The sequence below is a fragment of the Eptesicus fuscus genome, chromosome 6 (genome assembly GCF_027574615.1).
Source record: "Eptesicus fuscus isolate TK198812 chromosome 6, DD_ASM_mEF_20220401, whole genome shotgun sequence".
NCBI lineage: Eukaryota > Metazoa > Chordata > Mammalia > Chiroptera > Vespertilionidae > Eptesicus > Eptesicus fuscus.
The window spans coordinates 33,052,385-33,077,857 of NC_072478.1; the positions used below are offsets into that span (position 1 = coordinate 33,052,385).

General features: G+C 39.7%; 1 protein-coding gene across 3 annotated transcripts in view; it reads left to right on the forward strand.

Annotated features, from left to right (window-relative positions):
- MSRA (methionine sulfoxide reductase A) overlaps positions 1-25,473 on the forward strand; it is a 431,326-nt gene that overhangs the window by 34,519 nt on the left and 371,334 nt on the right. For 2 of the 3 annotated variants that reach the window (XM_008150757.3, XM_054717619.1), the window contains exon 1: positions 8,013-8,417. The exons of the other annotated variant lie outside the window; for it this stretch is intronic. In XM_008150757.3, coding sequence (XP_008148979.1) covers positions 8,282-8,417 — 136 coding nt within the window. In that variant the 5' untranslated portion in view covers positions 8,013-8,281. Of the gene's footprint in view, positions 1-8,012; positions 8,418-25,473 lie in introns of those variants that run through there. 3 annotated transcript variants of the gene reach the window in all.

Here is a 25,473-nt window from a genome sequence, read left to right on the forward strand (position 1 = left end):
CAATAATTAGAAAAAAAATTATGTCAGTCTGCAATGCCTGCTTTTAAATATATATGTTAAATATATATTAAAGAAATATATTAAAATATAATTTAAAAATGCTTGTTTTAAAAAATGCATATTAAAAAGGTCCTTCAGAAATATTCAATATCAGATTGTTTTTAAACTTTTGAACAGAAGTTGAAGCAGGTCTAAAGGAACTGAGCAAAGATTTCTGAAGGCATAAAACATCTTATAATTATTGGTTAGCAATTTTAAAATATTAATTTGTTAATGAAAATGTAATAAAATAACCCCCCAAAATAGGGAACTAGCCCATTTTCAAACATAACCTAAAATTGAACAATTAACTTTTTTTTTTAATCCTCACCCTAGGATATTTTTCCTATTGAATTTTAGAGAAGGTGGAAGGGAAAGAGGAGGAGGAAAGGAGGAGGGAGGGAGGGAGGAAGGGAAAGAAACATCAATGTGAGAGAGACACATAGATTGATTGCTTCCCACACGTGCCCTGACTTGACCGGGATTGAACCTGCAACCCAGGCACATGCTCTTGACTGGGAATTGAACCCCAAACCTTTGGTGAGCAGGCCGATGCTCTGATCACTGAGACACACTGGCCAGGGCTGGACGATGAACTTTTAAAATCACTAATTTCTTCTGAAGATGCAGAAGAAACATTTTCTTTCTTTAATAAAGCAGACATTTTATCTTTCTATGCAGGCTATATATGAGTAAACCAAGGGAAATAAAATTCTAATTTAATGAGGTAACCCAATATTTGAGATTAAAAGGAAAAAGTTGAACTGGTTAAGATAGTTCACTTACTTTTTCTTTTTACCAATCTGCAGTTCATCTTTGCACTAATCAGGGTTTTTTGTTTGTTTGTTTGTTTTTTTGTTAAACGGTTTTCTTTCTAATTACAAAAGTGATACATAAGCACTCCAGAAAATTTTAAAATAGAAAAGTGTAAAGGAAAAAAAAAAAAAATTGCCCTCAGTTTCATTATAGAGAGAAAACTACTATTGGTGTTTTGGTTATTTTCTTTCATTTTTTTTCCTGTGACTACAAATATGACATATAACTGGATGTGGAGGGAAATTTTACCTGTTTTCCTGGAGTTGGCAAAAAGGACCCAAAGCTTAGGGCAGAGAGCCATTAAGTACCCTCTGGTCAAAAGAGATCTTCAAATAGTTAGGATTTAATTGTTCACCCAGAGTTTATTAAGTGGTGGCCAAACCTCTCCAGTATATGTAAGCAAAAGGTTGATGAATGAGGGAGAGGGAGATGCATCAGAGTCTAGAATGATCTGCCCCGTGGGGAGGACTTTTCAAAACAAAAGGGATTAGTGACACTTTCCCCTTGGGGAAATGTTGCTGTCCCTCCCTTCAAAGCTAAAGGGACTAGTGGCACTTTCCCCCTGGGAAATGTTGCTAACACTCTGCCCTTGTAGATTTATTCTGTGCTTTTACTATCAGGGAAAAGATGAAGGGAGAGGGCAGGCAGGGTTGAATTCCCAATTCTTACTAAATAAGAATGTCATGTATTATCTGATTTTTTGGGGAGTATGTTTTTTTTCCTTAATGGTTTTTTAAGTAACCCTGGCACATAGATACTTTTATGAAAGAAAATTAATTAACAAAATAACTTGGCACTGAAGTTTCTAAGTGTATAGCAAGATATAAGTATACTAGATGCCTGATGCATGAAGATTTGTGCAGAATGGGCCTTCCTTACCCTGGCTGCCAGCACAGCCTTTGCTCCAGCACAGCCTTTGCTCCGGCCTGAGCTGCCTTTCCGCCTTTCCGCCTTTCCGCCTTTCCACCTTCCCAGGCTGCCTAGAGGCCCAGAGTGGCTGGGGCAGTGTGAAACACCTGTGTTGTCGCCATACAATGCAAGCGTCCTGCCCCGGCCTCTGGGTGCCTGTGTATGCAAATTAACCCACCATCTTTGTTGGGTTAATTTGCATATTCAGTCCTGATTGGCTGGTGGGCGTTGTGAAGGTATGGTCAATTTGCATCTTTCTCTTTTATTAGTGTAGATAATTAGGCTCATTTTATCAGTAATGTATGCAGTTTAATAGTATGATGGAGCTTAGAAATCAAATGGTGACACAATTTTATAAATTCTTCTAGAGAGATACCTGTTTTTACCCTCCTCTTTGCTGAGCACTAGTCCCCAAATCCTAGATTCTTTCCCAGTCCATGTGTGTCTTTCTAAGATTTCATCCTCAGGTTCATCCAATGGCGGAAGAGCGAAGAGGACATTTGGCTTTCTCTCTTATCCCATAAGTCATGTCTTTCATTTTTTCTAGTCTACCTGGGGAGAGGTGGCTTAGAACAATGTATGGTTAGGAAAGCTGAGAGGGAGAACAAGATGGAGCCTGTGGGAAAAAGAGCAAAAGCTATTTGGTAAGGGCTGATCTCTATGAAACAGGGATGGTACAGTGCACTATTCTGTGTGGGGCTGGCGGGGCGAGGGGTTGGGGAGAGGGGGGCTATCACACACATTTCCTCAGTGAGTTCCACACTTGCATTTCAAGGGCCAGTAGAATTGGACCAAATACTTTAGGAGCCAGCATAGGTTGTCCATTTTCGATTTTGCCGAATAAGGGCCTCAGAGGAACAACTGCCAGCTGTCATCACCGTATATGAGATGGAAGGACATTTTGGCACCTCCTCTGCACACATACCACATTGCATGCTATAAGAAATGCAAGTTTTCTCAAAGGTTTATAGTCTCTCTGACCATGGCTTTCAAACAGTTTTGTCTTGTCTTTTTACCAGAAGCCACACTAAAATATATATTTTATGTCTACACATAGTGCACATATAGTACACATGTGTATAAAAGAAAAAATTTCCCCCCAATTATAGTTATGTTTACTACACTAGATGCACTCTGATATCTTCTAATCTAGTCTACTCTCAGTCATTTAAAAAAACATGTTGATCCAATCCACTAGCTTGGATTCTTTATGCACCAGTGGGTCACTGTCCTAGAATAAAGCCACAGGAATTAAAGCACTAGCTGTGAAATTTTCAGATTCTTCCCCAGTTTATAGGGATGTTTCTAAGATTCCATCACTAAGTTCATGAGAAAATGAGATAAGTCTCATCTCTTAAGTCATGTCTTTTACCCTTTCTAGTCTAGGGTTTAGTTTAAAGCCAGTCCTCTATTCTATGGTTCTATGTACATCAAGAATATTAACCTGTATTTTCTTTTTTTTGTGTGTGATGTCCTTGTCTGGTATCCGGGTAATGCTAGCCTTGTAAAATGTGTTTGGTAGTGTTCCTTCCTCTTCAGTTTTTTTGGAAGAGTTTGAGAGGATGGGTATTGAGTCTTGGAAAGAATTCACCAGTGAAGCCATCTGGTCCTGGAATTTTGCTTTCGGGACTTTTTGATTACTGATTCAATCTCCTTACTAGTAATTGGTCTATTAAGGTTCTTTGTTTTTTCACTATCCAGTCTTGGAAGAGCATGTTTCTGAGAATTTATTCATTTCTTCTAGGTTGTCCAATTTGTTGGCTTATAATTGTTTGCAGTATTCTCTTACCATTATTTGTATTTATGTGTTATCAGTTGTAATGTCTCCCCTTTTATTTCTGATTTTATTTTTTGAGCCCTCCTCTTTTTTTTCTTGGTTTGTTTAGCTAAAGTTTTATCTATTTTGCTTATCTTTTCAAAGAACCAGCTTTTTCCCCGTTGATCTTTTCTTATTGTCTTTTTGGCCTCTCTTTTAATTCTGTTATGATCTTTATTATTTTATTCCTTCCATTAACTTTGGTATCCATTTGTTTGATTTTTTTCTTGTTTCTTGAGGTAGGCCTGTGAAATGCAATAGTTTTTGTATATAGATCTTGTATCCTGTAGTGTTGTGAAACCAACACGTCAGTTCTAGTAGCTTTTCTGTAGACTCTATAGCATTAACCTAAACTATGTGACATTGGTTTAACTAAAAGACAGCAGACTGCAAGGACACAGATATTAAAGGCTGGGAAGCTGGTGATCCTTTTTATGCCGCCACAAAACATTTGAAAAAACTATCAACTTAATTCCTTGGAAGGCAGAACACATGTTCTTAGAATCTGTACCTGTAGGGAAATGATCAGAAAGATGATTGTCTGACCAATGAGAGAGTATTAGCTGTTTCCTGCCTCCTTTAGCAAAGTCCTTTGAGAAAGACAAACTCATGTAAAAGCCATAGCTATTTTGTTAACAGTGATGGAAGAAAATAAAGCTCTGCTAAGACTGAAGTTCTCTGCCTGCAGTCTACAGGACAAATTGACTGAGAGTGGTTATTTAAGGCCTTCTAGTTTTGATAAAGGCAAAAGCTATTATATTCCCAATAGCAGAAGATAAAACTGTGACCCAGAGCCCTTCTCAAGGGCTATTAGCAAAGTGTTGTCTGCCAGATGACATGCAGTGAAGATCATATTAAGGGGATTGCCTTCTCAACCAAACCTACTGTTTTTTTTTTTTTTTTTTTTCTGCCTGCAAGGGCACTGCCATTAAATTGGTACAAGATATATGGGGCAAACGTAGAGCCTAGTAAATAAAAATGAAGAATAGTGAGACATAAGAAATATCACTAGTTGAGATCTTGAGCTGTGATTACTTGTATAAGAAACAGTAAAAGGAACAAAAAGACCAGAAATCAATTCAGTATCTTTGAAAATTGACAAAGCATCTTATCAGCCTTAACTTGCAAATGCATGTGTCTATTTGACTCTGAAGTAATCCACAGTCCCTCAAAATTGCACCAGTAAGAAATTGGGCAGAAAAAAAGATGTACAGCCTCCCAGGAAGGCATACTGTTCAATATACCCTTCTGATGGAATCATAGAGGATCATGGATAAGAGTTCCCAGTGGGTAAAGCCAGCACCTTCAGATGTTCCTAACAAGGGAGTTCCTTCTAGAGAGCAGAACTGGGGTCTAAGAATTTACTCCACCACCTGGGCATTCTTTGAAGGTTCCCCTTGGAAACATTTGGTTAGACTGTGGGCCAGTGATACCCTTCCCCTCGCCCCTTCTTTTAGTTTTCATCTTCTTACTTCACCACTGTACACCATTGTGGGAAAGGGCATAGGAGAGGGGAACAGATCCCTCATCTTTTAGTTTATAGGTCACTGAATCATGTGGCATTTTATCCAGATTTATACAGGACTACACGTTATCTTTAGATCATACACTTTGAACTGCTTGGAACTTTGGCTTTTCTCCCTGTGGAATTGGGTGTGTTCTATAGGCCAGAAGAAAGATTATATATATATATATATATTTTTATACACACACACATATATGTATATATGTATATATATGGATATTTGGGTTGCCAGAAGACTGGACTGTGATAGAGATGTCCACCAAAGGATATTCTCACCTTTTTCCTTTATTACTAGAACTGCCAAGTATTAGCTGGATCAGTGGTTGCCCAGCTAGAGAACTTCATCTCTCACCTTCCCAACAGTTAGATCACATCTGTTTATGAGCATGTCTCTAATCAGATCAATAGAAGGAGTAGAAATGATGTATGTTACCTTTGGGATGCACTCTTAGGAGCACTGAAATGTGCATTCTTTCCTTTCTGCCTTTCTAACTGGGCTAAGATACAGAGGTTCTGGCAGGTTCTGGCATGGAGGTCATGTATGAGGACAGCAGTGCTGCCCTACCAGTACTGGACCACCTACCGCTGGACTAGTGTGGGAGAGAAAAAACAGAACTATCTTGTTTCAGATAGAGTACCTTTGTTAAAACAACCTAATCTGCATCTCAACTAAAATCTAGGCTTTTAGGGGTAGAGTATAAAGTACTCTTGTTTCCAAGGGGCAAGTAGAGCCTTGAACAAATGGAAAAGAAACTTTTACTAATCAAAGTTAGGGTTTTGGCCCAATTAAACCAATTACATAGCCACTGAATGTTTATTGTGAGCCAATCCAGTATGAGATATTATGGAAGAAAAGACATGGTCCAGCTTAGCACCGAACTACCTATTTCTCGATTGTTACATAAGAAATAAACTTCTATTTTGTTTAAACTGCTGTATTTTGGGTGTTTGTTATACCAAAGATGGTGCTTACACTGCATCCTAAAGAACATACACTGTTAGAATTTGTTGGAAAACAAATTTCAAAAAAGAAAAATCAAAGCAGTGTATGCTCAATGGGTACAAAAGAAGGCCCTCTCAGTGTGAAGCTCAGAAGGGATTAGGAGAGTCTGAAGAAAAGGAAGTACTGAAAATGGTATTATTGAAGGCAGAAATATTTAAATCTCCTCAAGAAACAAGCAAAACTCAATGTAACTTCTTACAACTATTCTGGTAAATGTAAAAACTGTTCTGATTTTTGAAAAAAGCTTTGAAGTAAGGTATTATACTTTAAAAATGTTTATTTTTATAATAAGTAACAGCCATTGGAACACTTGAGAACACTATAACACTGTAGAACATTTTAAAACAGAAGTTTAAAAAAAGTGAAAATCAGTAGACCATTACCTCGAACAACAGCAAAACTGCAAACACCATTTACATTTTTTCTAGTCTTTCTTCAGTGGGTGTACAAGTGGGGTGTGTGTGCATTTTTATATATACTACATCGCACAGATGCACATACTTGAGATCTGTTGTGCTTTTCCACTTAACATTATATAAGTACTTCTTGACATGAAAAATTCTTCAGTTTTTAGCTGCTGAGTGTTTCTAACATGTTTAATTTCATACAACCAACCACTAAATCAGAAAAGGCAAATCAGTATGTATTAAAAGGCAGCAATTTTACCCCGCCCCCCATTCCCACAGAGTATTTCCTTTGACAGAGGAATGATCTTATTTTTACAAATGCTTAGCAGTAACCAGGCCTTCACAAGCCTGCCAGGCATAGGAGTGTTTCTGAGAGTGGCCTATAGAACCTACTTTGTATAATCTCATAGTAAAAACAAATAAATCAAAAGTAAAAACTGAGGCAAATTGCCCAAAGGGAATTTTAAATTACAAAATAAACACTTTAATCGAAGTTTAATGTTACATGTGTGGCCACATTCTACAGTAGAGTAGGGCTAATCTTCCTGTCCACCTTACATGACAGTCCACACCCACTAAAACAAAGAGATAGATAAACCCCTGGGGTGGGGAAGCGAGGTGGGTCAAAACTCCCACATCATTGTGAGTGCGAATCTGACGTTCCTTTCCTCATCCGAGATTATCTGCCCATTTTCGCAGAACATTTGTTGTGTAAAACCCAAAATTTCACATATGGAACACCCAAGACACCCATCTGGCTCCACCCACCTTATGTTTTGGGTTGAAAATATGTTACAGGAACAGCCAAAACCGGTTTGGCTCAGTGGATAGAGCGTCGGCCTGAGGACTGAAGGGTCCCAGGTTCGATTCCGGTCAAGGGCATGTGCCTTGGTTGCGGGCACATCCCCAGTGGGGAGTGTGCAGGAGGCAGCTGATCGATGTTCCTCTCTCATCGATGTTTCTAGCTCTCTAGCCCTCTCCCTTCCTCTCTGTAAAAAATCAATAAAATATATTAAAAAAAAAAAAGAAAATATGTTACAGGAACAAATGTTATCTCCCATGATTTGAGAAACAAGAATTATCCAACAGCACCATCACACCCACCTAAGCTGCCTTAGTGGTGATATTAGTACCTCGCTCCTCTACTTGCCCCCCCCCCCATCTCCTGCAAAATGGGTTTATCAATATATTTATACATATGCATGTGTGTACACATGTATGACATTATATTGAGTCATCTCCCCTATTCTGAGCTTTTTGAAACTTGTACTTAGTTTTCATTTTGGATACTTATCTTTTCGGTAATCATAATGGCTGCAATGGAAATAGACATACATTCTACTTGTCTGTAAGGTAGGTCGTTTTGTATCTTATAGGGCACGCCAAACAACTGCTAAGAAGGTTGTGAAATGGGGACGAACTGAAAAATCAAGGGCTGGGCATATTTTTTTGGCCCCTGACGCTTCACGTACTTCGTACCGCCATTAATACATTTGTTCCCAGCTTGGACAGTGTCCTGAAGCCGAGCCAGAAAAACTCGCGGGTGTCTCCCGGGACGAGGCACCTTCTCGGGGAGAGAACACACCCTCGGCCACAGCCCGTGTGACCTGCGCCTTAGGTAACCTCGATTCCGGGGCGGCGGCGGCTCAGTACACGCCGGTCCCCCCGCGGGCGCCAGCAGTCAGTCCCGCGCTCGCCGGCCCGCGGCTGCCACTCGGCTCCCCACCGCGCCGTCCGCACACCGTCCCTCTGCCAGCGGCCCGCCCATGATCTCGGCCACCAGGCGGGCTCGCCAACTCTTCCACAGCCTGATTCCTGTTCCGAGAATGGGCGACTCCGCTTCTAAGATGATCAGCCCCCAGGAGGCCTTGCCGGGCCGGAAGGACCCGATCGCTGTGGCGGGTAAGGGCGCGGTGGTCGCGGCTGCGCATGCGTGCAAGTGCCGGGTGGCGGCGCGTCCTTCGCCGTCGCGGAACAAACCCTGGGACTGGACTCCCTGGGGCTTAGGCTAGGGTCCGCGCAGGCGCGGAGAGGCGCCGGGAAGGGAGGAGGTAGAGGTCGCTTCTGTTTCTTTGTTTAGCCTCTTACTACCTAAAAACCACACAAAATGCTTGGACGGAATCTTGAGTGCTGGTATAAACACTTAGAGTGCAAATTCCCAGCGGCTCCAAACTTTGATCCGGTTTCAGCCTTTTCTCTCGGGTATGCGCGTCCGCAGTCCGGGGTTCTCTGCATCCTTTCCTTTCTCTCCTTAGCACCAGCTCTGGGATGCTGGCCGTTTGCAGTGATGGGGCGGTGTTCTGTTGTCACTAGAAACAATGTAATGATACAGAACAATGGAAACTGCAGTTTTGAAATTGTATTTCAGTCCAGAGTCCTGATTGCAGGCATTATCCTCTGGCTTCCATTATCTTCCAAGACTACCTGATTTACTCCAATTGGTAGGAACGGCCCCTGGCCCTGTACTCCCTAGTCTGCACTTGTGTATCAATCCTGCGGAGGTGTCTATTTCAGAGCTGAGTTTCCCAAACTTTAAAATAAATTTCCAATCTCAGACCAACGCTTTTGGAAAATACAATAAAAGTAAAATGTCAGAAAAGTGATCACTTGCTTGGATGCTATGTTAAACTACCCCCAAATTGTAAAAGCTTAATTCTCCGTTTCTGTGGTAGACCCCTTGCCGTTTGCAAAGAGCACAGGCCCACCAACTCCAGCACCATAGTTTAGAAAGGATTACCTTGGCTCAGTGTTTCTCAAAGTGTGGCCCTGTCAACTGGTGTTTTAAGTCCTCCATCTGATTTTAATGCATCCCGTAGTTTATAAACCACTGCCTTAGAGCTGTTGGATAGTGATGATTAATATTTTACAAACGGCTCAATGTCAAGATAGATTCTGCATTTGAAATTTACCTGAAATTCTTCTATTTTCCTTTTCCTTAAAGAATTGGTGAGTATTTATAGGAGGAGGTCATAGTGAGGGTCTGCGTATCATATATAAAACTCAGTGTGAGACTGTAAAAGGTGGAGAGAGGTTTTTGGATTTCAGGCAGTTTGGAAAGTGATTGCGTGACCTGTTTTTTATTTACTTACATTAGCAGTTCTATTTCCTGTGCCCGCCATCACTTCACCTCCAACTCATCATCAGCCCTAAAAGTTTATTTTTAACTCAGATTCAGAGAATGAGTTTTGGAAGAAAAAGATCCAGATTATTTTTTATCTCTAAACTATATTTGACTCAATTATCTGAACTTTGTCTTAAAAATAAGTTCTTTGCATATCAGCATTCATAAATGGGTATTTACGGTAAAGGCAATGCTTTCTCAAGGCTGAACTTCCCAGCTTGTACTGAACTTCCTTTTTACAGACTACAGTGTCTTTGATAGCCCTCCTAGACAAACAGACAACCCAAAAACTCTTGATCACATTTCCAAATTGGTTCAAGGTCAAGATTGACCAAAATTTAGTTGTTTTTTCTTAACCAAAGTCTTCCCAATCAATTTCCCGGTATGTAAATGACACTTTTGGTAAAAGATTGACCAACATGTTAGAAACCAGCCAAAAAAAATTTTTTTTTTCATATCCACATAATAACTCTGCAGAACCCCAGGACCTGGTTCTACTCCAGGCTCTTCTCTCTTTTCTTATAGCTGTTTGTACATCTGCCTTCGATGATGTAGGGCCAAACCTACAATGCATATGTCCTTATTGTTCAGCTGTTCTAACCGTGCCCTCTCCCCAATATTTTCATTTTAGACTAGAGGCCCGGTGCATGAAATTCGTGCATGGCTACGGTCCCTAGGCCTGGCTGGCGATCAGGGCTGATCTGTGGGGTGACTGCCGGGGCAATCAGGGGCCCCCACTGGCACCTGCCTTAGCCGGCCTGGCACTGCCCACTCGCCAGCCCCCCCCCCCCCCCCCCACATCCACCACTGCAGCTGGTTGCCTCCCACTGCCGGAGGAGACTGGCGATGTGATTTGCAGGGGTGTGGGAGGGGGCCCATTGGCACCTGCCTTGGCTGGCCTGGGGACAGCTCCTGCATTAAGTGTCTGCCCCCTGGTGGTCAGTGTGCATCCTAGCGACCAGTCATTCCACTGATCGTTCCACCGTTTGGTTGATTTGCATATTAGGCTTTTATTATATAGGATTGTGGCCCATCCAGTCTCCATTCCTGGTACTACTGCCTTGATGGATTGCTGAAACTTCTAATTGGCCCCAGAAATGGGCATTGTTACCTCTTTGACAGGTTTTGGTGGTTATAAGCTTGAAACTTATGGACTTATTATTGTTTTGGAAGTTAAGTTAATCTCAGTTCCAACCTCCGATCTGTTTAACAGCTGTTCACTACTCTATATTACCTCTGTCTATGTCTGTTATTTTCATCCTGACTCTCTGAAAAGTTCTGTGACAAAAACATCACCTTTTGATTTTTAGAAGACAAGGCCTGTCTGTTGCATGTCTTTGGCTCAGCCTACAATGAGGTGTGCACTATTACCAAACACTTTCAGTGCAAAGGACTATCATCTAAGCTTTAATCCTACCTTTTTTGGTATGTTTAATAAAACTTACACCTTTTTATAAACTGTGGGTCAGTAGATTTCTACTTTGCAAGAGGGTAAGATTCAATCTTTTAAATGTCTTTAATGATTACTTTCTCCAAGGCTATCTAAAATGAACCAAAACATGAATAGGCCTACTTTGGGTTATTAATTGAACCTAAACTTGGACTAGACTGCCTCAATTCAAGTACACTCTGTTCAGGTGAGTGGTGGGTTCTGGACAGCACTGGCTGGCTGGCAGGGCACACATGACTTTGTTTGATCTTATATGTGGAGGTAGTTTTGCTCTGTTTTAGTGTCTGGCTATACTGAGAGAACTCTGGGATTGGAGAAAATGGGGGATTCATGCTTGTTGAACTAAATTGGTGGGCAATTAATTGCTAGAGATAGGCAGGAAGGAGGTGGAAGGCTTATTAAAACCCCAGAGTACCTCTTACGTTATTCAAATGTAGGTTTATTATAGTTAAAACTGATCTTATTTCCAATGAGTTAATTATGGTAAAAACCCATATTTTACTTTGTATGGCTCTTTTTTTTCTCTCTTCATATTGGAAACATTGCTAATCTGTTTTTTTTGACCAGGTATTTGGGATTTGGAGATATTCCAGATAACATTAACAACTCCTACTTAATCTATTTCTTGCCTTTATGTTCTCAGTGTTCACTGCATTTATTGCTGTGATGCCTTTTTGGGGTGAGGAAGAAATGTAGCACACCTGCTAAAGGTATATTTGTTTCAGAACTTTAAACATAAGTAGAAAAACAGTAGAGCTATATAAGTAATCCAAAAGGTGGCTCTTTGAAAAATAATTAAACTGAAACAATAAAATTTATAAACTATTAGCTAGGCTAATAAAGGAAAAAGGGAAGAATGTACAAATACACAAGATAAGAACTGAGGGGGAATAATGGAAATAGAAAATTTTAAGAATAGTAAGAGACTATTTGCTTAACTCTTTGAAAGTAAGTTTGAAAATTTGGATGGAATAGATAATTTTTAGGAAAATACAATTGACCCAAGCTGACTCCAGAAGGAGGTAGAAAATCTAAACAGGTTGATTTTTCTAAAAAAAAAATAAAAAAAATTGTCAAGGAGTTGCCTCCTCCTAAAACATTATGTCCAGATAGTTTTATAGGGGACTTCCACTAAATATTTAAAGAACAGATAATTTCAATATTATTTATGCTGAAAGAATTGTCAGATTGTTTTAAAGAAGCGAGTATAACATTGAAACCAAAATTGATAAAGATTGCTTCAAAATAAAACTACAGAACAATTGTATGTATGAATATAGGTGCAAAATTGTAAAATAACTATGAATACACAGGCTCCAGCAATGAGATTTAGTCTCAGAATGCAAGGATGGGTCAATATTAGGAAATCTATTAATATAATTTATCATTTAATTGATCAAACCAACAAAAAAGATGTAACTATCTCCCTGGATGCTGAAAAGTTGTTGGACCAGTTTAACAACCATTTTTGATAATAACAGAGATAGCTACTTCCTTAACATTGATAAAGTGTATCAATTTCAGCCAAAGGCCAACATGGTGCTTAATGGAGAAACATTAGAGGTTTCTACTAGAGCAGTGGTTCCCAACATGGAGCACAGGCCCCACAGGGGTGCAATTTGATTTTTAAGGGGGACAATTCGAGAATGAGTTATTAACAATGATTTTTTTGTATTTCTTATGGTTCTAGGGGCCACATAGACAGTATATAAATATATATTGTGACATATTTATGCATTTCAGTTCTCTATTATGTGTTTTGAAACTTTATTGGTATTTTTTCATATCATTTTGTATTATTATTATTTTTTAAAACAATTTCTTAGTAATTTCCTTTAAAAAATATTTTATTGCTTTTTTACAGAGAGGAAGGGAGAGGGATAGAGAGTTAGAAACATCGATGAGAGAGAAACATTGATCAGCTGCCTCCTGCACACCCCCTACCGGGGATATGCCCGCAACCAAGGTACATGCCCTTGACCAGAATCGAACCTGGGACCCTTCAGTCTACAGGCTGACGCTCTATCCACTGAGCCAAACCGGTTTCAGCTGTTTTGTTAACCCTTTTATTTTTCTTAGTGATTTCTTACTCAGTACTTCATTTGTACTTTCGTTCTTTTATTTTTCTCTTTCATGGATGCCATGTTCTTTGGAAGCTTGTTAGGTCAAATTAGTGGCCTTGTAAGCTTCCTCCACGTGAATAGGCGTTCACTTTTTGAATAATAAGAATTATATGTCATGGGCGGGGGGCATCAGGATTTTAGAGATGCTTAGGTGGGGCATGGCCAAAAAAAGGTTGGGAACCACTGTACTAGAATCTCAACCAAGAAAGAATATGGAGGTGGTCCACTCTTGCTCAACCTTAGTAGCAGGTGTGCACTATTAGTAAATACCTTTGTTGTTAAGGGTTATCATCTAAGCTTTAATTCTTTTTGTGTTCTTAAAATGTCCATCCTTTTATAAACTGTGGCCTGGTATATTTCTAGTTTGCAAGAAGTTAAGATTCAAACCTTCAAACTTTTTAAATGTGTAATTTGTTCAAAGCTGCCTAAAGCATTACCAGCCCTACTTTGGGTAATTGGTTATTATTTAACACTAGAGGTCCGGTGCATGAAAATTCATGCACTGGAGAGGGGGTCCCTCAGCCCGGCCTGCCCCATCTCACAGTCCAGGAACCCTCAGGGGTGGGAGGCAATCCAGTGATCAGGAGAAGGTGATGCCCAATCACACCTCTGCTGCTGCCACTGCCTGCAGCGCAAGCCTCGGCCGGCCCTGGTTACCTGAGCCTCAGGTGGCCCTGGGTGGCTGGGCAGCTGCCATCCGAGGCTTGCCTGCACCTCGGGAGTCAGCTGGGCAGCTGCCATCCGAGGCTTGACTGTGCCTCGGGCTGGCCCTGGGCAGCTGGGGGGCTGAGAGGACTGGGGGACTCTGGAGGCAGGTGCGTGGAGCAGCCAGGCCTGCCTGCTGCCCTGGCGGGGCTGAGGGACTGGGTGCTGCCAACTTGTGGCTGTGGGTGCCATCATCTTTGAGGGCGTGGTGGTCAATTAGCAAATTCCCTTCTTATTGGCTGTGGGCGCCACCATCTTTGAGGGCGGGGAAGTCAATTAGCATATTCCCTCCTTATTGGCTGTGGGTGCCACCATATTTTCAACGGTGTGAGGATCAATTAGCATATTCCCTCTTTATTGGCTGTGGGCACTGCCATCTTTGTGATAGCATGAGGGTCAATTAGCATATTCCTTCCTTATTGGCTGTGGATGCTGCCATCTTTGAGGCTGGGGCAGTCAGTTAGCATATTCCCTCCTTATTGGCTGTGGGTGCCGCCATCTTTGAGGGCGGGGCAGTCTATTAGCATATTCCCTCCTTATTGGCTGTGGGCACTGCCATGCTTGCGATGGTATGAGGGTCAATTAGCGTATTCCCCTCTTTATCAGATAGGATGTTTTGTAGGTGTTAGCCAATACAGACAAGAGAAGACAATTAGAGATGTACAGATTGGAAAAGAGAAGGTAAAATTAACATCATTTGCAGTTGATAGGATTACATATCTGGAAAATCCAAGAGAATTTAGTAAGGTATCAGGGTATATTCTTACTAGACAGAAACCATTGGCTTTACTCTATATAAACAACCTGTTAGGAGATATAATGGAAGAAAACACCCCATTTATAATAGCAACCAGAAAAGTTAAAATTTAGGAGTAAACTTGGTAAGAAATATGCAGGACCTATGTGAAGAAAACTTTAAAATACTACTGAAAGATGCAAAAAAAAAAAAAAAAAAGACAAACAAATATTAAGACATACCAGGTTCTTGGATAGAAGACTGAACAGGAAACATATATATCAGTTTTCTTTAAGTTAATTTATAAAGGTAATGTGGTTTAAATAAAAATACTAATGATATTTTTATTTTGTTCTAGAACTGGATACACTAATTAAAAAATTCATATGGGAAAATAAATAGGAATAGTTATGGTAACTAAAAGAAGAGCAAACAGGGACAACCAGCCCTTCCAAACAGTGTGGTACTCTTCCATTAATAGCTAGGTCTATGGAGCAGAAAAGAAAGGTCAGAAATTCTTAAATACATATGGAAATGTAGCATATGAAAAAGGTGATGTCTCAAATCAGTGGGGAAAAGATGGAATATTCATTAAATGGTTTTGGGACAATTAGGTAGCCATATGGAAGAAAAAAAATTGTACTTTCCATCTTAAAACAGGGTAAGTTCCAAAAGATAGATGATGATAATAGCTCATACTTATTAAATGCCTACTATATGCCAAGCACTGTAGTAATTACTTTATGTTTACTAATACATTTAATCATCATGATTAAATGTATTAGTAAACATAAAGTAATTATTATTATTCTTCATTTGTATATGTGGAAACTAAGGGCCATAAAGTTTAGGTGACTTATCCAAGATCATATCGCTAATAAGTGGTGGATCTGGGATATGAATGTAGGCAATTTGGTTTTAGTGTTTGGGATGTTACCTACTATACTGTTTTTCCATTTAGTTAAATGTAAAAAATGAAACCATTTAAATATGAGAAAGGGAGAATTCATTTTATAATCTTGGAGTGAGGAAAGCCTTTCTAACCATGACTTGAAAATCAGAAGACTTAAAAGATTAGATCACATTGAAATAAGAATTTTCTGCAGGCAAAATTACCATAAGAAAATTCAAAAGACAAACTGGATTACATATTTGCAACTCATATCATAGGTGAAGGACTAGTCTCCCTAATATATAAGAAGCTCCTAGAAAATAATAAGAAAACACCAACATCCATTAGAAAAATAGGCAAAGGTATGAACAGTTTCCAGAAGAGGAAGTACATTTGGCTCTTAAACATATAAAAAGATACTCTACTTCACTCATAATGAGGAGAATGCAAATACCATTTTTCATTTTTCAGACTGGCAAACATCCAGAACTTTGATGATACACTCTGTTGCCTTAAGGAAAAAGGCACTCTCTTATAATGCTGGCAAGAGTGGAAATTGGCTCAACTCTTAGGGAAGGCAATTTGGCAATATATATCAAAAATTTAATTGCATATACCTTTTGACCCCAGAATGCAATTTCTGGGAATTTATCCTACAGAAACACTTGCACACATGCCAAAAGATGACTGTACCAGGTTATTCACTGCAGCCTTGTTTGCAATAGCCAAAGATTGGAAACAACCCAAATGCCCATCAGCAGGGGCTAGTTAAATAAATTATGGTTCATCCTCACAATGGAATATGCAGCTGTAAGAAAGAACATGGAAACTATATGAATGGGTTTGGAGAGATTGCCAAGATGTGTTAAGTAAAAAAAAGCAAGGTCAGAAAAGTGGCATATAGCATGCTAACTTTTGTGTGAACAGGGAGGAAAATAATAATATGTATGCACAAAGAAATGGAAATAATGGCTAAGAAACTAACAGCCTGCGAGAGAGCTATACAGTAAGCTGAGGGTGGATGGGAGACTTTTTACTTCCTTTTTAAAATTTTATAACTTGATTCTTGTGATATGACTGCTTTATTGAATTAAATAATTCCACTTTGAAGATGATCTCTCTGTTGTTTTAAAGTCAAATTGACCACCCTCCGATCATTTGTCAGCCCTATTTCAAGTTCATTTTTTAAAAAAAATTCTGCTCTTTTTCTGTCAAGTAGTTTTTTTTTCTTCCGCAATTTGCTTTTGTAATCAAAATCTCCATTTTGGCATGATTTAAAAATCTAAATTTAGAGGGTGAAATTGGAATAAGTTAATCCAAGTCATTTTACATTTCATAAATATTCATTTTTATTGAAGCAGCAATTGTGGTGGCATCATTTATACAAAGAAAAGATCTTTGGGGACAAATTCTTTCCTTTATTATGTAGAAGACATTATGTGTATTTCTTTTATTTTCAGTGATGTACATAGACTTTTAAAATAAAATGACAGAAAACAATTTCCCTTTTAGAAAAATTTCCCCCAATGTGTGATTAATTTCTAAATTGTAGGACACAGAACTATGATTTCTCCACTTTGCATCCTATCTAAAGCTCTTTATTTTGCCCTGAGTTTCAGACCCTCAGGTGTTTCCCTGAAGTCCCTGGAATAAGGGTATTCCATACCTTCCAGATCTAATCCTTACTCCCCCGCCTTTCTTCCCATGGTGCCCCTATAGAACCCATCTTTGGGCTCACATTGGTTTCAGTGTTCTGCTTCTGGAATTGCTCAAGTGATTCTATCCAGGATTCCACACTCCAGTCCTTTCACTTAATCATTCAAAAGTGACTATTAAATAAATGCTTGCTTAGGTAAGATACTGTGTTTTCTATGTATCCTTCCTCAAAGCTTGCCCTGTTTGAATTAATTTCTCCAATAAACCCACCTCTTTTCTCTCTGACCTGCGTCCTTTCTTTTCCACTGGAAAAACAATTATGTACAGTTTTATGAAACTTTCTATTGGGTCTTTCATTGTTACTTAGATGTTTTGTTGCTACCCAGGTTATTAAATCTATACCTTATTTTCCCATACGAGGGTGAGCTCCCCAGAAGATGGCTGTCCAGAGGAGGAGTCATGTTTCAATCCTTGAAGGGAGGGGCTGGGCTGTGTTGGATACTTATTTTATCCTCTAGTCCAGTGATGGCGAACCTATGACACGCATGTCAGCACTGACACACGTAGCCATTTTTGATGACATGCGGCCGCTGAGGCGGCCGCATGCCCAGGATGAAACATTTGCTGCTCCTGAGGATGAAACATTTGTGAAATAATGTTTTTTCCTCAAAGTGACACACTACCCGAGTTATGCTCAGTTTTTTGGCAAAGCTTGACACACCAAGCTCAAAAGGTTGCCCATCACTGCTCTAGTCTATAGCACTTCACAAAGGGTGCTGCCTACATCAAGCTCTCAATGTGGTTTGTGGATATCAGCCAGCATATGGTTGATGCCTGAGAACAAAGTCCAAAACTGGCTGTCTTTCTGTCTGACCATCGTGTGACCAATGTAACACAGAAATGCTAACATAGGTGACCTTTTGTCCATGGGGTGCGAACTCTTGATTGTTTTTCCACAATGGTGATGGATTTGTGTTAATTTCAGACTTTCCTCTTACTCACTCTTATGACCAATGGTAAACTTTTTTACTGGCCAGAGTGATGGGAAGCTGCTCATCTTCAAATCTTTGAGCAGGGACTAGTTAGGAATTTGCAACAGCCGTGGGGAAAGAGTTTTGCTCAGCACAATCCATGTAGGGCTTTGGCCTGCAACCCTTAGTCCAGAGGTCACAGTGTACCCCTGACTCAGGTTTGGGAGGGAGGAGAGTGAGGACAGCTGAAGTGAGGAATGGGAGGCTGGTTGGGTAAGGAGGCATCAGGCTGTGTCATGAGCCCCAAAAGAGCCAGTATCCTTGAGGCCCTCAGCAAGGACCAGAGTAGAGGCTCCTTGGTTTAACCCCTTTATAGGCCCCAGAGGCCTGCTACGCATCACTGTGCTATCTTGGCATTTGGCCAGGCCCCTTCCCATGCCACAGCAGCTGGCTGGCCCAGCCATCCTATGCCAGTGAAAGTCATCGAACTGATGATGTACGAAAGACTGAATTCTTCAAAAGATGGTTTTGAGGTGTCAATGTGTGATGAGTGAAAGTTATGGATTCTATATCCTATTATTTCAACTTTCTTCCATCATAAATTCCCAGTTTGTCAGAGAGCATCGCAATATCTAATGTTTTGTGAAAATGTAGAACTAGACTATCCCTACTTGAGGGAATTGTTTTATTCTTTGTGCCTAGAACACAGTAGGCTGACCATAAATATTTGTTGAATGATTCTAGCATACTCTGTTATGAGCAATTTGAGAGGTGGTCCCTATGAACAGTACCATACATAATAGACATACACATATATTATGGCACACAATAAATAGTTAATAAATATTGACTATTTCTGGGTGTGTCTGTGAAGGGTGGATTGAAGAAGACAGGAAGGGTAGGCATTTGTGGCCATTGCCATTGTTTGCTGGTTTCCAAGTTACTTGTTTTTCCTTTCATACCAGAACACTTTATTAGCTGGAAAGAATTTTTGCAGCCAAATGGAAATGTATGTGATAAGGAGTGGGCCATATTTGAAGAATGGAGTGTCAGTCTATCCTGTTATATGATGGCAGTCTCTTACCTGCCACTTCCTCTCGTTCCAAGAGTTCAGAGCATTAGCCCAGGCTTGGCTGAGCAGAGCTAAGTTTCTGCCATGCTGCCCAGAGCTTTAGTTACATCAGATTTCTAGTGGGGCATGGGTTTGTCATCATATGACAGTTCAACCATTTTAACTTGCATCTATCTCCTTATCAAATTTTAAGCCAAGAGATGGTAAGAGGTTGGGAGTGTCTGACAATGGCCTTATCTTTGGATAAGTAGAATTCGCATTTGTCTTTCTACCCTTCTCATGGCTGGCTAGCTTCTTCCCTTCCACTCTTGTCAGTGAATAGCTTCTGAAATCTATATCTATTTGCAAATATTTATAGACTGTGTATGTCCTGCTGTAACCCTAAATTTATTTCTAAGACCAAACTTACTATTTTCTGTACAAAACATTAGATACATATTTTAATTTCCCCATTTTTGCTAGTGGCACTAATATGCTCCCAATTCCCCCTAACCCTTAGCTACATTCATCTATGATCCTTGCCTCTGTATTTAATCTCCTTTTCCCCAACAGTCTTGATTGTTTTTGCCTTCTGTATTAGTCAGTATTTTCCAGAGGAACAGAACCAATAGGATATATGTAGATATATAGAAAGAGATTTATTATGAAGGATTGACCCATATGGTATTAGAGGCTGAGAAGCCCAAGATCTGCCATCTGTAAGCTGGAGGCCCAGGAAAGCTGGTGGTGTGATTCCTGTGAAACTTTGAAGGAATGACATAAGTCCCATTCTGAGTCCTAAGTCCCGAGAAGCAGGAGTGTCTAAGGGCAGGAGAAGATGGCTGACCCAGCCCTAGAGTAAATTCATCCTTCATGCACCTTTTTGTTCTAATCTTATCAGGTTGGATTAGTGGGAGCCAGGTTCCTATTTAGTGAACTTATTCAGATGCTAATCCCTTCCAGAAACACCTCAGACACACCTAGAAATAATGTATTATCTGGACATCCCTTAGTCCAGTCAGGTTGATACACAAAATTAACCACCACATTTTCCTTGGTCTCTTGTCTTCATTTTCCCCAGTCCATTGTGAGCACCACTCTCAGACATCTGTTTAAAACTCAGATTTCATTCTGTCTCTGCTTAGGAAATAGCGGTAACTCTGTGTGATCTGGGTGATGACACTGTTCATCCTGGAGTTAGAAACTTTCTGTAACTTGCTGCTGATGTCAGTGTTCCAGATCTCTGCTTCCACTCCTGAGGCTGACTCCTGCTCTTAGCTCCTTCCTGCCAGGATGCTTGCTGTCCTCCTCAGAGACCATTTAAACTTCCTGGGCCTTTTGAGGCTAAACTCAGCTCTTCCCCTTCCATGCTGCCTTTAGGGACTGTTTCAGCTTAGATTGTTCTCAGAGCTGGAGGTGGAGCTAGGGCTTTGGGGCCCTTTTTGACACTTTCATCCCAATGTGTCTCCTTAGGGAGGTGAAGGATGAGTTGCTTTAATATATTTGGAGTTCAGTGATTGCTATTTTTCTCCTTTGTTTCCTGAACTTCAAATCTAGTTACAGTGCCCAATTGATATGGCCAGAGTTTTTGGATTACAATGGCTAAGTGGCTTGGTCTTCAGGTAACTTCCTCCGGATGTCCTATCATAATGTTCTTCTCATTTGGTGAGATACTTCACTACTTTGATAAACTGAAGCATATTAAAAATTTAAGATCTTAATAGAACAAAAATTTATTAGAATTGGGCAGCATCCAGTCTAGTAGATAGAAAGGAGCTCTGAGCAGCTGTATAAAATGAAAGACTTTTCTAGAAGAAAGGAGTGAGAATGAGGAAGTTATGGTATACTAGGAGAAAAAGCGGATTGGTTACCTCAAGGTTACTTCCCTCTAGGCAGTGGATAACAGGGGTCTATCAGGCAGATTACCGAACTATTGCTGACCAGGCAATTCCTGCTTGACTGGTTTAACATTTCACTCTGGGACGGCCAAAACTGTAACTACTAGTCTTGGTTTGGTGATGTTGGGATTGGCTTAGGCTACTCTTATTTTGGGCGTGGTGTGTGTGTGTGTGTGTGTGTGTGTGTGTGTGTGTGTGTGTGTGAGGTTATGTCAAATGCTTGATTTTATCTTGAGCAGGGATTGTCATATTGTATATGGGTCAGCTGGGATCTCTTCTGTAAACTGGATCACTTATAAAAGGTTGAATAAGGTTATTGCCCTTCACAAAGGACGAAATGGTTCCTTATATTTTGTTAGGACTTTTGTATCATTTCATGTGAGCATACCTGCAGTGTTTCTCAGCATGGTATATTTCTGATCCACCAGCTTGTTGAGTAAGTATATTAAATTAACATTATAATACAGATAAGACCGGTGATAGTTGAAACTAGAAGAAATGCAAGAGTTAAGATATGTTTTGATGAATGTATGTATTATCATTACATTAAAAAGAAGAATAAAATTTAGAGACATTGAATGTCTTCCTAGAGGTTGGATATAAAATAAACTCTTTTGAAGATGTTGCCATGGTAAGGTGAATTTTCCTCTGTAACTTTTTCATGTTTTATCTTTGATTTTTTAAAAAAATTTGTAGTTTATAGTTAGGTAATTTATAGTTTGCTTGGGTCAAATACAGTATGAAAAACTAAAATGCACTGTTCCCATTATGCCAAAAATGATTCTTTGGCCAACTGAAAAAAATTTGATATTTTAACAGATTTTTACCCAAAAGGCAAGAGTCATGAGAATGAAATACTGTGAGGGAATTCATAGCTTTCCAGCTGGAGAAAATGAAACCTCAAGTAAAAAATCTTGAATGTGCTGTAGTTAGCAGATAAAAAGAAAACCATGTTAGAGTTTGCAGAATGGAGTAGCCAGCTGTCAAACTGAGCCCCCGAGAAAACACTACATTGCTGAAAACCTCCATTTCCTTATCTCTTCTTAAGAACTAATTCATAAAGAGCTATGTCATCTAGCAGTAAGCTCTCTGCAGCTACTCCTGCTGGTCCCTGGAGTTCCTCGCTAACCACTTAGCATTGCTTGCACACGGAGATGTGTGCACTGGCATGAAGAAGCGCCGTACAGAGCTCCTGCTCCCACATAGGACTGCACTGGGCCTGATAACAGGCGAGCTCAGGCAGGGTCTGTCTCTGACAACACGAGGCTGGTTGCTGAGGAACCATATCCCTCCAAGAGTAGAAACTGCACCCAACTGCTTCTGAATATAATAGGTTTGAGGAGCCCCTTGCAGATAACTTTTGGTTTAAGAAGTTAAAAACATTTGATTTTCTTATGCATATACTATGAAATTCTGTGGGTTAATAAAGTGGAATAAAAGGGAATAATTATTTTCTGGTGAAAATTAGGAGTTGGATGAATAAGATGATGTATGTTTGCTACTGTAGCTTTTGGGAAACACATATCCGATTTAAGGAATTAGCCACATAAATTTAAATATGAATATCCAGGGACAAGATACAAACCAAGAGGTTTCATTTTGGTTCATTAAAAACCCACAATTATTATTATTATTTTTTTTTTCCAGAATAAGGAGATTCATTAAAGAGCTGAAGCCTAGGCTTAACTTTATGGATATGTTGGCTCTGGAAGAGCAAGTTCCAAAGTCTTCCTTTTAGTTTGCCTTTTTTTGGGGGAGAAAAGGGTCAGAGTTCTTCCTGTCTCTTGGTAACATAAGATGGTTGCAAACTCGTAATCACTCTGCATTTGCATCTTCAGTTGACCAAGACCTAGACCCTGAGTTGTTGCCTGGTGGCCGCCTCCACAAAAAGCAGAGTATGGATGTTTGTAGAACTGGCTCACTTCCGAAGGCCCTTCCTACTCTGACATGTCTGTATTTCTATCAGCAGTAGTATTTTGGGTAGTTTTTAGCCTTATAACAACTGTAAACTCCTTATCTTGACTGTCAACCTGAACAAATTACCTGCATTGCATTTACTTCATAGCCTGAACCTTCTTTCTTACCTGGATTCCCTGACTTTTATTGTCATCTGCATTGCTATGTTTTAGAATGTTTGCATGATGTCAGATACATAACTTTAGTAATCTCTAAAGGGTCCAGTGGAGTGCTGCAATCTAAACTTGAGGACTCTTTACACTGTACTTACTTATCATATTTTGTTTTTCTAAGGGAGTTTTAAAGACTTTAGCTTTGCCAAGTTTGTTGCTTTGGCGGAAGACGAGGACCTGGATAAGTGATGGGCTCAGTCCTTAAATTAGGAAATAAGTAAATATGCTCCTTTAAACACTGCAAGGTAAACAAACCATTGTGGTTTTGTGCTTATTGAATATTAATAGGTGGAGAAATTATGTCCTGCATCTCTACATACACATTTTGTTTTGCTTGCTAGATCAACTCTCTCTAGAACATGCCTTTACTTATAAAACCTCCTTTTCTTTTTTTTTTTAAATTTCTTTATTAAGGTATTACATATGTGTCCTTATCCTCCCGTTAATCCCCCTTCCCTCTCCCTCATGCCCTCACTCCCCTGTTGTGTATCTCCATTGGTTGGGCTTATATGCATGCATACAAGTCCTTTGGTTGATCTCTCCCCCTTACCCACCCTCCCCTACCTTCCCTCTGAGGTTTGACGGTCTAATCCATGTCTCTGGATCTGTTTTTGTTCATCAGTTTATGTTGTTCATTATATTCCATAAATCAGTGAGATCATGTGATATTTATCTTTCTCTGACTGACTTATTTCACTTAGCATAATGCCCTGCAGTTTTATCTGTGCTGTTGCAAATGGTAAGAACTCCTTCTTTTTTACCGCAGCATAGTATTCCATTGTATAGATGTACCACCGTTTTTTTTGTTTATTTATTTATTTATTTAAATTTCTTCATTGATTAAGGTATTACATATGTGTCCTTATTCCCCCATTACCCCCCACCTCCCATTCATGCCCCCACCCCCCTGTTGTCTGTGTCCATTGATTAGGCTTACATGTATGCATATAAGTCTTTTGGTTGATCTCTCCCCCTTACCCTCCCCCTCCCCTACCTTCCCTGAGGTTTGACGTTCTGATTGATGTTTCTCTGTCTCTGGATCTATTTTTGTTCATCAGTTTATGTTGTTCATTATATTTCACAAATGAGTGAGATCATGTGATATTTATCTTTCTCTACCTGGCTTATTTCACTTAGCATAATGCTCTCCATCTCCATCCATGTTGTTGCAAATGGTAAGAACTCCTTCTTTTTTACCGCAGCATAGTATTCCATTGTGTAGATGTACCACCGTTTTTTAATCCACTCATCTGCTGATGGGCACTTAGGCTGTTTCCAAATCTTAGCTATGGTGAATTGTGCTGCCATGAACATAGGGGTGCATATATCCTTTCTGATGGGTGTTTCTAGTTTCTTGGGATATATTCCTATAAGTGGGATTACTGGGTCAAATGGGAGTTCCATTATTAGTTTTTTGAGGAAATTCCATACTGTTCTCCACAGTGGCTTCACCAGTCTGCATTCCCATCAGCAGTGCACGAGGGTTCCTTTTTCTCCACATCCTCGCCAGCACTTGTCGGTTGTTGATTTGTTGATGATAGCCATTCTGACAGGTGTGAGATGGTACCGCATTGTCGTTTTGATTTGCATCTCTCTAAGTCTAAAAACCTCCTTTTCTTCTCTTTGCTTGCTTCCTTTTACTTAGTTAGCCCTCCTCACTCAGTGATGTCTTTTCTTACTCTCCAACCCATTTTCACCCTCCTCTCATATAAATCTGTAGCATTTCTTTACTATTCATTTGGCACGCAAGCATATTGAAGACATTTGTATTGTTATCTTACTTTGTTTAGACCTATAGCAGTGATTTAACTTTAATATATGTATATATTTTCTCTATAACTGCATTTTAAGTTTAGTGAGGGTTTATTTACTTATTTGCATCCCCCCTGCCTATGTATATTTATGTTATATAATAATTATTTGTTAAATGAATGGAAAAATATTGATATTATACTGTGTCATATTATGTTTGGAAGTTGTCTGCTCAATAAAATGCTTTTAGTATGGTGCAGGTCAATAGGTATTAATATTAATGAATCTTAAATGGATATTCTGTTTTTATCGTACCTTCCAGCACAAACTGTCCATTTTTAGAAATTTGTTTATGACTGCTTGTGTGAGCCCAATGGCTGACTTTCCAAATACGTAGTTATTAGAGGAGATCTGCGCTCTTAGCTGCTTTATTACCATTTGTGTTTAATATTTATGGAAGTCTTTCTACAAATA